Here is a 15541-nt window from a genome sequence, read left to right on the forward strand (position 1 = left end):
AAGAAGTGTATTAGACACATGACTGAAATCTTGCTGATTGATAGGGGATCAAATACTTATTTCCCTCATTAACATGCAAATCAATTTATAACTTTTTTGAAATGCGTTTTTCTGGATTTTTTTGTTGTTATTCTGTCTCTCACTGTTAAAATACACCTACCATTAAAATTATAGACTGATCATTTCTTTGTCAGTGGGCAAACGTACAAAATCAGCAGGGGATCAAATACTTTTTTCCCTCACTGTATATTAGATAAAGAGAAGGTTTGCTTACTGAGAATTACTGCCCCATCTGATTTCAAACTAAATTCGCTAAGGGGTCACCTGAGGATACACAGTTGCCTATCCTCTCTGTTGGCTTCCTCTAGAAGTGTGAAGTGATGGGGGGGAAGTGTGTGTCATTGCATGCATTTTATGTGTGGCTCCTGCCACACTGCACAAATGCACACAGTGTCCTGTAACCTTTTGTTTGGGGGGGGAAGGTTTCAACGCAATGGTGCGCAGCATTCGAGTGCCATCAAGCCTAATAAAAGACATTACAAAACAAAATTTGGGGGAGGAGGGCAGTAGATTGACTGGAGTTTTCCGTAGGCTGGGACCAGTGTCAGTCTTATGAACAACGCGCACACAGCCCAAAAGGTTAAAAGCACCTCTGAGCATTTCCTATATCTGACAGGGGTGGTTAATTTAGCAAACGCAAATGAGCCATCCTCGTGCCATTTCTGCTACATTTAACCTCGCCTCGCATTAGGGGGTCATAAATCTGGACTGGCCATCTGCAAAGGCTTAGCAGCTCATTATTGACAGACCTTTTCACAAGGATCTGGTGTGTCCCCTCAGTTTTGGATTTTTAAACCAGTCACAAAAAGCCAAAATAAGCGGAGACCAGTATATAATCATCTGCTAAGAAATATAATAATAATAATAATAGACACAAAGTTGGCTTGCCAGGTGCCTTGAGCTCCACACTGTTATCAGTGGGAGCTGCATAACCTTCTGTACGATGCTCTGGCTCATGCTGTTTGCACTACAGGCTTGCAGTGTGAAGAGAAGAGGGTGGCTTGGCAGCGCACATTATGGAGAACGTGGGTATTCAATTTACATCTCTCACTTGCTTGTGTGAGTGTCATAGTGGTGAGCTGAGTCCATTAATATCACAAAAAGAGTAATAATAATACAAAAACCTAAGAATCATAATAACTTGAATGTACGGAAAATAAACCATGAGTTCTCCTGTTGTGAGCGACACACAGTTGCTCCAGGTAAAAGATGATAACTATTCAACAGGTCCGTGTCCCGCCCCCTGCTGTTGTGGCCAGGCTGTTGGGCTGGACTGGACTATGGCTGCTGTCAGTGCTGGCTCCATCGCTGCCTGTAACTGCAGCAAGCTGGGCTAAATCACAGGCCTGAGCACTGGCGTGCATCTGTCGAGCTTGTAAAGAGATTATTACACTCTGCTGCTTGGCATCTCTACTTATCCCATCGCGTTTCACTCTTTAGCGTGGTGCCTATTTTCCAATTCAATGCCTTTTGTTGGGTATCTTTTTTCATGGGGGGGAGGGGGTTTAAAGACACAAACAGTTGCAGGTTTTACTTTGTACCTTGGAATGTTTTTTTTTGGCAAAGGTGAGAGAAATCGGACGAGCCCATATCTTCTTTTCGAGGTCTGCGCGGTGGAAGCAGGTGGGCGAGTGCATTTCAATGTTGCCATTTCACAAATGTGACTGGCAGCCTACTTTTTGAGTAGTGGCATCTGCAATTACAACTTCCTCTTGCTCAGCCCATGTTAATAGAGCTTGGCAGAGCCATGGGTCATTAAAAGGAGGGGGTCCTTGAGGCTTTCAAATGCTGTGTTGTTTACTGCTGCTGTTTTTCCATGCCTTTGAAATCTGATGTGGGTTTGACTGAAGTCAGAGAGACAAGAGTTGCAAGGCTGTCTCTTATAAAAGCTGCAGTGAGAGAGAACTGTAATCTTAGATGGCCACTAATTATATTAAATAATTAAAAAAATCATTAAGGTCAAACATTTGCTTTACCATCAGCCTTCATCAGAATATTTATTTTGTCAGATGCACACATAAACCTTTCCAGTTGATTTGTTCATTTCATATGCAAGATACGACAAATACATTTCCATGGATCAAATCATATTATGACTGGCACTGGCGTGTTGTGGGCAGTGGTCAGCTCTGTCTTAAGAGAACACTTCAGTAATCACTTTTGCTTGCTTTGCTTATGGACGTCTTGCTGTATCCAGAGAGACTACAGCATTAGCATGAACTGCAGTCATTCATTCCACAGGTCCAATCGTGTGTCAACTCCTGTCCACAACTACATTTTCTTATCCCCATCATCACATTCCCCTGCGCTTCTCCCAGACCCCTGCCTTCCATGGCGCAGTACAGAGTAGACAGCGAGCCACGACGGAGGCCCTCTGCTCTAGGGAAATCAGGTCAGAGGGAATAAAATACAAGAGACATTTTCCACGAATTATTCTGAGCCTGCAGATTTCTCTTGCCCTAAGTAAGCAATGAAAGCATCAGCTCTGGATGGCTTGTCAGTTCTGAGAAGCTACTTTTAATAGAAACATACACTGACGCAGACACAAAAAAACATCATGCCGATGCACTCATGCACACCACATCGGGGAAAAAACTGCTCACTCATACACACACACACACACACGGACGCACAAACAAATTTATGTACACACATAGATGCATGCACACACACTCACTCAGATGCAAGCCAGACACACTCATCCAAATGCAAATGAGCATGCAAATATGCAAACACCATACACGCATACACAGACACACAACTACTACACACATACACTCAACATTAACATATTTTCTTGACTATACAGTCTTCTTTTAACGATGCAGGCAAAATGAGAGCTGACTGGCTGCCCTGGGGGGTCAGTAGACTGGCTTGTGCAGCTTACAGATCACTGCCTCTGACTGTAGCCTGTGTGAATCTGTGGAGCCCATCCACAGAAACACTACCCTCCGCCCTTTCTTTCTGTGGCAACGATTTCCCTGCTGTTATGCTTAGAGAACAAGCAAACAGAGCAACTGCAGAGGAGACATGACAAAGCACCCGGATCCCCATCAATACAAGGCACTGTGGAGAGCACTCAGTATCCTCTCAGAGCACATTGAGGAACCAACTCAAAGCAAAAGTAGTGTTCCTTCGCATCTACACAACTGTTTAACAGCACACTCACTCTACCCCTTTGTTACTCTGAGAATTAAGACTTTAAGAGATGAACATTGCTTAATCTCAGCTGCATCTCTCTTGTTCATGTCTTGTTGTTACTTGTTTTCTTATTTTCAGACACATTTTACTCTCCAAGATAAAACCCCTTGAGATGTAACATCCCGTTCACTAGGGGGTCCTGGAGAAGCAGCAGGCAACACATAAACAACAATCCACCACAAATCTGACATCTCCAAATACAAAAACGATCATGATGTACAAAAGCAATCTTGCTGTAAAAAAGTGATGGATGATTGTTTTAAAAGAAGTACAATTTCTCAGAGCTTTCACATAACTTGGCAATCCATTCCAATCATGTGGTGCTTTCTAACAAAAGCTCTTTTTACCAAGTTCTTTTTGTACCTGGGCAACTTTAAAACACATCGCAGTTATTTGTTATTGGCGTCTATGGTCGGATTGAAGTGGATGAATCCCATGCTGCCTAAGAGGCTATTACAAGCAAAAACAGCTTCTGCAAAGGCTTCACAAAGCTGTCTATTGGGAGGAACTGTAGATCACTGTTTTTCAAACACAACGGTTTCCATTTTGTCCAATTAAAAAAAAAAAATGTTTGCATGAAATTGCAACACATTGGCAAAAAGAACTGGATTCCCCTACAGTCGTCTTGGCCGTCATCTGTAAGAAAGCAAAACAAAACTGCTGGCAATGGAACAACTAATGCATTCTGAAACCTGCTTATTCACATTCTGCATTCTGGTTGTTCAGTGAATAAACAAACCAGTGGAATTCAGACAGGAACACGAGCAACTAATCAAGACGTTTAGCAAGGCTAGGCATGGTTTTCACAGGGCTGGGAGATAAAAATGACAAGCAGGGTGCTACTGGAACCAAGTTTGATGAGAAGTAGGTGGTCCCCCCCCCGGTCCAGATATCCCAAACCCCAGTGAGGCGATTGAAATGCCATGCTGTGGAATGCGGTGTCGTCTTTTAGCTACGACCTGACACTGTATCCTGTCAGGGGTCATCTTGAAGGTTTGCTAGAGCAAGACCAGAGTTGGTAAGCTTGGTGTGGTGGCCAAATCCAAACGCAGGAGATGAGGAGTGGCCTGTACTTCAGTACTCCTGACTTTAGGCGAGTTGCAATGTGATGCCTCCCCTCTGTTCCCTCCCCTTCTCCCCAGGCCTCCCTGAAACAGTGTCAAAACAGAATTAGAAAGAGTAACAGAGGATGGCACTCTGCTCCATCAATGGTACAGAGATCACTAGCAGCACACTGGTGTCGACGTGTACCAGCACACGGAACACCCCTCACCCTCCAGTGCAGAGCCTCCGGGATACGGGGTTAAAGTCCTCATGTTGCAACAACTTTGTTGGCTCGACTTTTCAGTTAACGACTAAGTAAATGAAATCAGCGAGATAATAGTAGGAGTAATCCTGAAGGCTGCATTAGCATGAATCTATTTTATGCCACGCTACAGGCAGCCCGCGACTTGGGCGGAAAAAAAACAAAAGCGTCTCCCCTATCTCCACATCTCGCCCCAAATTAGGAGTGCCGAAAATAGAAAGCAGAGGGAAAAAAAAGGGATTTAAAGACGTGGAATTCCAAGTTGCTGCTTTTTTTTTCCTTCTTTTCCCTGCCTTCCTCCCTTGCTTTCTCTCTGCCTTCTTCCCCATAAGAAAGTGAAAGAGAACTGTGGAGACACTCTGTACATTCCTGCCCTTCACTGCGTCTGCCACCAATGCAAATAAAACAATCAAACAAAACGACAACAACCCAAAAAGATCAGCGTTCCTCTTCAAAACTAATCAGCCCGGCTTATAGACGCTTATAAACTCGTCTTCGGTGAATCAGTGCTTCTCGTGGCTGCAGTGCTGTGCTGTCTCTGGGTCTGAATGAATAATGCACATAACAAGCCTTCTTCCCAGCTCCATGGTAGTGTTAAATCAGATCGCAACGGCGCGCCAGTAAAGTGGCGCTAGTGCCAGGTAATGAGGTGTCATTACCAGTTAAACTGAGTGTCATTCTTGCTGGTTTTGCAAGTCAGAGAGGAACAGGGGATCGGCTCAAACAGCAGCTAGTGCACTGCTGTTGAGATGGCTTCATACCTGCTGCTATATGTATATTTGGAATTGGTCTTAATAATAATAATAATAATAATAATAATAATAATAATAATAATAATAATAATAATAATAATAATAATAATAATAATAATAATAATAAGCAGTTATATTTATTCAAAGGGAATAACATGGTTTAAGAAGCACTACTACCTACAGTATATTTATCTTCTAGCCTACGTAAACACAGTATTACAAGGGTAACAGCATCACAATAAAAATGAATCCATGCATGACAGGGAATATGATTAAGGTAGAAGAGAAGACTAGGATGGTCTGCAGGTGTCCTCTAAACAGGTTTATGTGAAGGAGGTGCTGAATGGTGTGAGAGTCCTAATGTTTACAGGCTGCTCAGTTCACCCCAGAGGGGCAGGAGAGGAGAGAGAGCTAGGCCGGGCAAATGGGTACACTGAGTGAATCCTGTATCCTGCAAATACACAGCTGTGTGCTCTGCCACTCACTGTTCTGCGGAATAAGGATATTACTTTCCAACGCCACCTTAAGCCTGTTTAGGAGCCCCCAGCCAATGCCGTGCTTTACAATAACGATGCTGGAACTGGTTAATTAGTCACTCAGTTAATCATTTAATGCAAAGCCATTCTCATTAACACCCCTGCTGTAAGGAGCTAATCCGTGCCTCTCCAGTGCCACACTGTCTGTGCTAAGCCAGCATTGTCAGCTTCAGAGTGAGTCTGGAGAAGCTGTCAGAAGGATGAGCTACTCTGGAAGGTCTGCTGATTTTAAGAGTAGCAAATGTCGGATTGCTTTACTGGCATATTTGCTGTGTTTCGCTTATAGTCTTTGTTGAATCCATCACCATCAAAGAGACCATGAACCAAGAAAATTTCTTACCACCTCACACCTAGTCACACACAAAGTAGGGTCTGGAAATTCTTACACAAAAGATGGGTTAATAATACTGACACATTATATGCAGCTTCTCAGTAGGACACCGTGTCTCTCTTCTGCATATTCCTACACAGTGCTTGTGTAAAATGAACAGAGATTGTGCTGTTCGTCACCACACTCAGGAATGTGTAAAAGAGCAATTGGTTCTGAGCGCACTGCACCTGTAGATATTGTAATCCAGCTTTACAGTGTTTAAGTCTGCCAGCACTACATCACACCACTCACTGAAAGGATCACAGGCACCTAGGGTTTAATTCTTAGTTCTGCTACATGCTTTCTGTACAAGCTTTCTGCATGCCGTCATTTAATGTGCTGCAGTTACTGCATCTTGTATTATAATTGAGCCTTTTTTATTATTGTTTTTTGGGGTGGTTTGTTGTCTTTGAAAATGCAACAGTATAAATGGCAAAACTGTGTAAGCTGTTTTGGATAAAAGCCAAAGAAAGAGATAAATAACAATATTGGGCAGCATATGTGATATATCATAATATGGCCCCCTCCCAAACTCAAACATGCATGCAGATTGAACAAACACAAATTCCCAAACTCACTTGGCTAGGCCTCTCCTTGCCATACTATCATAGATCATGATCTAGCCCTTCAGAAGACTCCCCAGTTCTAACCAGCAAGAATACCAGGAAGTACCGCCACACCACAGTTCACACAGACTAGGTCACTGATCACCCAGTCACTTGATTTGGTTTTGAAGGAAGAGATCTGAGTTTAAACAATATCAGTCCTAATGGAGACACTCTACCTCTGATGCACTTCTGATGACTGTGAAGCCAATGGAAAAGAGCCATGATGACATCTGCTGCATACTGCTGATGCACCTCATCTAATCTCATCACAGAAGGATTATTCCTCCATGAACTGGGGCACGTGCTTTCCCCACTATGTAATGCTTCTACACTCGTGCATAAATCCTTCGGCACACAAACCAAACAGATTATTGCCCATATTGAAAAGGCATTCTCTACTTTTGCTCCAGGATCTTCCTACAGGAAGGGAAGTTTGCAGGAACTGCAAGGATTTGGCCTCAGTTTAATCTGGCACTCAGAAACCCTTTTGCATATGGATCACAGCCAGACTTGGTTTTGTTAATCTGAGGACTGGGTTCAGATCGGTCTGAAACCCGGCTGGTATGAGCTACTGCATCGCTTTGAGACAGGGTGAAAATTCCACAACAACAACCAATACGAAAGACATTTCTAGCCAATCAGAGAGCAGCTCGGGTGTCTTACCTTGGCTGCTGGCTGGCTTCCCGTTATTAAGCTGTTTGAGTCGTTTCTGGTGTGACTTGCCGTTGTAGTGGATCTGGGCCTGGGCAGCGGAGTTGAGCTGGATGTTGCACACCTCGCACAGCGTGTACGTCTGGTGCTTCTTTTCACGCTTGGCCCGCTGCTCCAGGCAACCCAATTGGCTATTTGTGATGTCACCAGGGTCTGCTGTGCCTCCTTCTGATAGGCCGTTCTCCAGCAGGGGGGAGGGGCTGAACGGCCGCTTCATTCCTGGAGAGAAAACAAGGCAGTGGTGAGCAGGGAGCGGGCGTGGGGAAGCCATGGTCCATCTTCCTGATCAATCAATAAATATTGCTTTATTTATTTTTTGTGCTTTTTCCAAATGAGTATAATCGAAAACATAGTGAGGATACAATACACAATACAGTAGAACAACCTAAACTACCTTCGGCAGAGTGGAGAAAAATGCAACACAGGTTTTGTTTTACAGTAACTGTACCTCTGAGATCTGTATGCCTTCCCCTCCTTCATACTCAGTTCTTTATTGACACAGAAAGACTTTTCAGTAAAAAATCACACTTACAGTGAAATAAAGCAGAAGGAGCACGACAAAAAGAAACACAAATGCGGGATAAGTGGTTTTATTTCCATTCTAATTTCATGTGTGCAGCTTTATGCCTTTCACACATCCCAAACACGCGTACACCTATGTATATATATGTTCAAATTACTTATTATTACTGGAGTTCCAGGCATATATATAGCCACACTGAAGAATGTGCCCAGCAGCAGATGTATGTGAGCGCCCTGACACACAGAGCATGTTTAAATCATCATCCAATCCTCAATGGGTATTCGGTGATAATAACACAAGTGTAATATAGAGTGATGTCTGAAGACATGAGATAGGAGCCCCAACACCAAAGCTGACATGATATATATATTCCACCGAGCAGATTCTATTTGAATACTTCAAACTAGCCTTATAAAATGAATGCTGTATAAGACAGAGACATGTCTATACCTCATGTACCTCAAACATAAACCACAGGAAAACCACAGTGAGTCTCCCAGCCTTTGTGTCAGGGGATATATATCCCAGGAATAGCCACAGTGTGGTGCACGTGTGCCATTTTCTGAAGGGCACGCTGGCTAACACTTGACTACGGAAATGTTTCCAATCGTATTGTTGAATAACCCTCCTTATGTATTTCGTGTTACTCTCTTTTATTGCATCCTATTAGGATCCCTAGCAAACTAATAGGAAAAAAAGCCAAGTTTCTAACGTCCTTACAAAATTCATCAGCGTTCACAATATCACCATGCCTGGATGTCTCAGTTTAACCTGGTTATGAATACAGTAGAAATTTGCATAGGACCTCTGTATCATGGTGTGCTTTGATGTGAATGCAAATGTTGAAGAAATGCGACACAAATAGGTTATCTGAGACTAGTTCCATGACTAGTTTCATTAAACATATGTATATACACTCACCTAAAGGATTATTAGGAACACCTGTTCAATTTCTCATTAATGCAATTATCTAATCAACCAATCACATGGCAGTTGCTTCAATGCATTTAGGGGTGTGGTCCTGGTCAAGACAATCTCCTGAACTCCAAACTGAATGTCTGAATGGGAAAGAAAGGTGATTTAAGCAATTTTGAGCGTGGCATGGTTGTTGGTGCCAGACGGGCCGGTCTGAGTATTTCACAATCTGCTCAGTTACTGGGATTTTCACGCACAACCATTTCTAGGGTTTACAAAGAATGGTGTGAAAAGGGAAAAACATCCAGTATGCGGCAGTCCTGTGGGCGAAAATGCCTTGTTGATGCTAGAGGTCAGAGGAGAATGGGCCGACTGATTCAAGCTGATAGAAGAGCAACTTTGACTGAAATAACCACTCGTTACAACCGAGGTATGCAGCAAAGCATTTGTGAAGCCACAATACGTACAACAGCAGAAGACCCCACCGGGTACCACTCATCTCCACTACAAATAGGAAAAAGAGGCTACAATTTGCACAAGCTCACCAAAATTGGACAGTTGAAGACTGGAAAAATGTTGCCTGGTCTGATCAGTCTCGATTTCTGTTGAGACATTCAGATGGTAGAGTCAGAATTTGGCGTAAACAGAATGAGAACATGGATCCATCATGCCTTGTTACCACTGTGCAGGCTGGTGGTGGTGGTGTAATGGTGTGGGGGATGTTTTCTTGGCACACTTTAGGCCCCTTAGTGCCAATTGGGCATCGTTTAAATGCCACGGCCTACCTGAGCATTGTTTCTGACCATGTCCATCCCTTTATGACCACCATGTACCCATCCTCTGATGGCTACTTCCAGCAGGATAATGCACCATGTCACAAAGGTCGCATCATTTCAAATTGGTTTCTTGAACATGACAATGAGTTCATTGTACTAAACTGGCCCCCACAGTCACCAGATCTCAACCCAATAGAGCATCTTTGGGATGTGGTGGAACGGGAGCTTCGTGCCCTGGATGTGCATCCCACAAATCTCCATCAACTGCAAGATGCTATCCTATCAATATGGGCCAACATTTCTAAAGAATGCTTTCAGCACCTTGTTGAATCAATGCCACGTAGAATTAAGGCAGTTCTGAAGGCGAAAGGGGGTCAAACACAGTATTAGTATGGTGTTCCTAATAATCCTTTAGGTGAGTGTAAGTCAAAGAATATAGCATTGCATTTGCAATAGGTGGAATATACAGCTCTGGAAAAAATGTAGAGACCACTTAACATTGATTTCTGAACTTGGAGTGGTCTCAATTTTTTCCAGAGGTGTATGTTCTATATAAGTCCAATTACACAGATGGTCTTTTAATTTTTGTGCATTTAGTATTTAGTATTTGGTATATAATGTGTAATGGGATCAGCCCACAGAGAAGATGACTCTTTAACACGCGGCCCTCCTAACCTCCCTATTTATATGCGCTCATCTCATACTGACAAACTCCTCAAGGCCCATTCTGGAAATCAGTACTGAAGTGGTCAGCCCGTGTGTCGCATGGCATGTGCGTGTGGGTTCGATGGTCGACAGTGCTCACATATCCCCCCACTCTCCTCGGGCCCCCAAGCCACCCACTCCGCCTCACGGTGTCTCCTCTCAGCAGCCTCACAGCAGCCCTGGGATCTCGCCATTGCCTTGGGAACAGAAAGCTGCAGATATGCAGTACACAAACGAGGGATTTATATATATTTTTTTTTAATGAAAAAAAAAATAAGGAATTGAGGCCACCGTGTCCAGTTCACTTCATTGCAGAGCGATGACGCATGCTATTCGCTGTCCTGTAACCAGCTTAGGATGGAATGGGGATTATAGAAGATTCCTGACGAACTCGCAAGGACTCTCACTTCCCCTATACAGCACCAAGGCCATTTCACAGCAAATATTATAGTATAGCTCAAGGATCTGTTCTCATGTTCCTTGGTGAGAATACAAGGTTTGGATCCTGGATTGTTTCACAAGACGAGGAGTATCCCATCGAAAACAAAAACACTGCAGTGGCTTACCATAGTATTTTGGTAGAAGCTAAAGATCTACCATCCAGGTAATTTACTTCTCAATATGTTGGTAATAAGTAACACAATAACAAAAACAAATGTGACAGATGACATCAATAGTTGTAGCAGCAGTTTTAAAATGGGTCCACCTTATTCTACTAAACTGTGTTTATCTCAGTTTTTATTGGAATGGCTTATATATCAACAAATTAACATCATACACTAGATTCCTATTGTTAAGTTTCACAACTAAATATACAAAAATGTGTGTATGCAATAAAATACAAAATATTATTTTAGTTGGTGGAACACAGTGTCTTACTATACATTTTTCCACACAATTTGCAATTTTTAATATAATTTGTTTGGATCTGCGATCAATGATTAAGCATTAAGCTCTCTGTATGTATTTATTTAACTTTCTTGAAGTTTTGCAATATAGTAAAGCATGCTGATTGAATGTTAACTGCTTACAAAGACATGTTGATGTATACATCACTGCGCAATATGAACGCATCCAATAGGATAAACAAATACCTCATTGTTGTTTGCGTTTCCAGATCTGTAACCACTCTGAGCATCTGCTCCAGGCTCCTGTCCTATCACTCTTCACCTGTCTTGTCCAAACTGGCCCATGAAGTCATTCCAGTGACAATTGTGCCATCTATCTGTGCCACTGCAGACTGCAGCCTGGACTGAATTTGCCCTTTCCTGACCTCTGAGAAAAACATGATAATAAAAAAACCAACAGCATACAAATCCTTTTTATAAATCCCCTGGAATCCCCTCTTGATTTATTGAATAATAATACAAATGTGCAGAAACACATATACAAACATATAGATATAGATTTGTATCTATTGAAAGACTACAGAAATCAAGAGTGTCAGTCCACTGAGTTACATTTCCAACTCCCCCTTAATTCAATCAATGGTATCTTAACCAGCTTCTCTGGGCTGAATTACTTTTCTATCTTATTTAAATATTTTAAGAATCAAAAACAATAATAAAGCATTATTATAAGGCATCATAAGGTTTCTAAATGAAAATAAGTTATTACTGTAATACCTTTACTTCATGAAAGAGGCACCAGGCAAACACATCATAATAATAGCCATTAGCAAATAACAATGCCTTCCTAATTGGGAATGAGTCTTGTGGTACTCCGTTACAAACGTGAGGTGTGAATCCAAAGTGTTTTGTTTTCTACAAGGGTACATTGTCCTTGCAGCACACCATCTGCCTATGGTTTATGCATTATAATAACACCATATAATGGATACGGTATCACTCGGGGTTACAGGAAACAAAGTCATACATCAAGTCTGTTCAATCAATTACAGCCAATCTCCAGCAATGTGATCACACTGAGGATATTGACACCACAAGGGAGGAACTGGCCAGCCTCCCCTCGCTCTCTCGCTCCGTCTCTCCGTCTCCATGTACCGTTCGCCGATTCAGCAGGTTTTCATGTTTCGATATGATATCAGCTATCAGCGCCATCCTTGTCTCTTTTTTCTTTTTTTTTCTCCTCCTCTGTGCTCAAACTATCTTGCTGAGGCAGGATTGCTGGCTGGCGGAGAGACAGAGCTGATTGCAGATCTGTAGGGATGAAATTAAACTCCCAACTGCTGAGATGCGAGGGGAAGATTGCAGACACTATTTGGGAAGCAGTTTTACAATGTTTTCATATTGTCAATGTACTGCTTTATTGGTTTATTGATAATTTCTTTATTTAAAGACACACGTCAAAAGCGTACTGAATTTAAAAGTAAATGTCAAAAACGTACTGCATTTAAATCGATTTTTTATTTAACCAAGGATGTGTTAAGATTAGAACTGTAGGCCAGTCTGATCTTCCTGTATACCTTAACTTCATTCACCATGATGCGCAGATGATTTCTGTGTAGTGATGTCGTTACCATGTAGTTTAATAGTAGTTTATGTATGTTAGCATTTGTCAAACCTTGACAACTGTCTTGGATACAGGTAGGTATCTGTTAAATTACTAGTAATGGTATCGAAGGCACTGAAGGTCCAGAGGAACAAGCACAGATAATAAACCATCGGCCTCCATCCAAATCTTACAACTCTGACCTAAGCTGTGGCCAATGCAGCCACTCAAACCGTGTCAGAGAAACAGTGAATGGAGCTCAGATGATTAAATGTTGCCAGATGTGAATCCAAAATAATCTGAATATATACAATGCATTAGTCTAGATAAGCATTTTTGCAAGAGTGATTTTAGAAATCAAAGTTCCAATCTTTTTCACTCCTTCAATGTAATTTGGCCACGTGTCCCCATGGAAATACACAAAAAACCTGGATAAACCCTGACTGAGAAAGCAAGGCTTCCCATAAGCAATACTAGTAAATAACGGGGACAGTAAATGCGAAAAATCTTGGTCAAGTTCTAGATCTTTAATGTTTATGAGGCACACAAATCTGGATTGATCCCTGTTAAATATTCTCTGTAGAGCTGTAGAGTAACATCAATAGGAACTGCTAGGAAAGCTGTATTTTTCTACATAGATCTTTAAATGTTAATGGGAAACTGCAGACTTAGCTATAGGAAAACACTGCTGGGGGGAGAAGAAAAAAACAATCTTATAAAAAGAAATGGAAAAAACTAAACAAATATGAGATTCCTTGATAAGGGCTCTTACCTTCACAAACAGGCTGCAGGGGTGATACACAGCCCTGAGGGCAACTCAATAGGCAGCATAAGTATTATAAGACCCTGATGCCTGAAATCCTGGCTCTATTGATTGGAGAAATTAAATGAATGGTAAAATGCATGATAGCCCGATAATCTGCAGAGAGAGGGAAAAGAAAAACTGTACAATCTTCTGTATATAAATGGCACTACACACCATCTGAGGGGCCGAGGAAGATGGTTCAATGGGAGGGTAAAAATTCAGATATGGGGGGGGTTGGTTGGTTGTTTTCTCTTCAGTAGGCAGCGTACAGTGTGTGGCTCCAGACCAGCACGCAGAAGGCTGATGGAAACCTACGCTTGAAAACTGCATTATGTTTTAGTGGAAGCATGCTAGCTCTAATAAGATTTTAGACTGATGATCTACCTAAGAATAGTTTAGGTCTATGTCTTTTACATCAGCTTGGATGTCAATTTCCAATTAAGTCAGAATTCTGCAGTCAGAATGATTTTCAAGACTAACCCTATACAGTGTGGTGTACAGAGGGAGTTGTGTTTTAGCATTGAGATGAATGGCATTATTCTATTTAGGTAAATTAATATTTGTCATTTAGTTTCTCTCCACAGAAGATTTGGCTACTTTGTGTTTATTCACCATTAGTTTCAATGATAGAGCTTTACTCCGTCTTCATTGTGTGAGTTTGCCTTCAGTCCCATAGACCTGAATGGGGATCACTCAACTGGCTTTCCTGGAGGTGGCTCAAATCTTATAAATAGTAGAAAGATAGGATTGAGATGGAACAGTGGATGGGATAGGGACTGCTGTGGTTATTGCAAGTTTTTTAATTGATCACTTCAATTGTTTTTAAAATCCTAAAATATCTCTTTCCCAGGAAAAGCAGATGGATTATTGGAGTCTTGTGCTTTAATTGATCAAAAACAAGAAAATGATACTCAGTACAACTTTTCAGTGAATTGGCTTATCCTCACTCCAAAGAGAGTAACAAAACTTAAAAACAACAACAACAGATAAAACTTCACAGATTGTAATGAGCCAAAAATAAACTACCAAACAAGGAAGCAATGAACATGCAAAAAAATCAAAAGCCTCTGTCTTCAATCACGTTTAGATCAAAGACTACCCCTTCTCACACCAGCCAACTCGGTGGCAATCAGGCTACTGATAAATACACTAAGTGATTAATTAGCCCCACCCCAACAAGGTAACAGGACATTTGTAATTGTTGATTAGTCATTGGTTGTTACCAAAAACTCACCAATCAATCTAGTAACGAGATCATTGCAGCCTCATTCCATGCTTTCCACACCCTCCTCCCTTGAGCTTTCTCAACAGTCACAGGCCTTTTCTCTTCTTTTTCTGATGGGTACATACTGTGACATACTGCATGAGCTGGCTCACAATATGAAAAGAAACGTGTAAACCCAAACAGAAACTCTTTCCAAAGTGCAAACCGAAAGAACATAGATGCAAAGTCAAGGTCTGCATCCAAGTTCACATTCAGTTTCTGCCTTTGGCACTACACTAAAGAAGATCGACGCGGGGGTGTTTCTTCGCAAACATTTACAATTTCAGAAAGACTGTTGAGCTCAAAACTCAAATTCTGTCACACAACTCAGCTGGGAAAATGCTCAAGGGGACAGTCTTTCCTTCTCATTTTATTTTTCATTTCAATTTATTTATCTTCTTTGTTTCCTTGTGGGATTGCTTTTGATTTCACCCACAGGAAATCAGAGATGACTAGTTTGAGGTCAAGAAAGAAACTTCTGCAGAGACAGAATGTTTACTGTTCACCTATAATAGTAACAGCCCTATAGTACACGAGGAACATTATGTACTTTTTTGG

At 41.7% G+C, this 15541-nt stretch overlaps 1 protein-coding gene across 2 annotated transcripts in view; it reads right to left on the reverse strand.

The window, feature by feature from the left end:
* znf385c (zinc finger protein 385C) overlaps positions 1–15541 on the reverse strand; it is a 230355-nt gene that overhangs the window by 143006 nt on the left and 71808 nt on the right. For both annotated transcript variants that reach the window (XM_066698414.1, XM_066698413.1), the window contains exon 2: positions 7497–7763. In XM_066698414.1, coding sequence (XP_066554511.1) covers positions 7497–7763 — 267 coding nt within the window. The remainder of the gene's footprint in view (positions 1–7496; positions 7764–15541) is intronic.

This window comes from Amia ocellicauda, chromosome 3 (assembly GCF_036373705.1).
Source record: "Amia ocellicauda isolate fAmiCal2 chromosome 3, fAmiCal2.hap1, whole genome shotgun sequence".
NCBI classification, from domain to species: domain Eukaryota; kingdom Metazoa; phylum Chordata; class Actinopteri; order Amiiformes; family Amiidae; genus Amia; species Amia ocellicauda.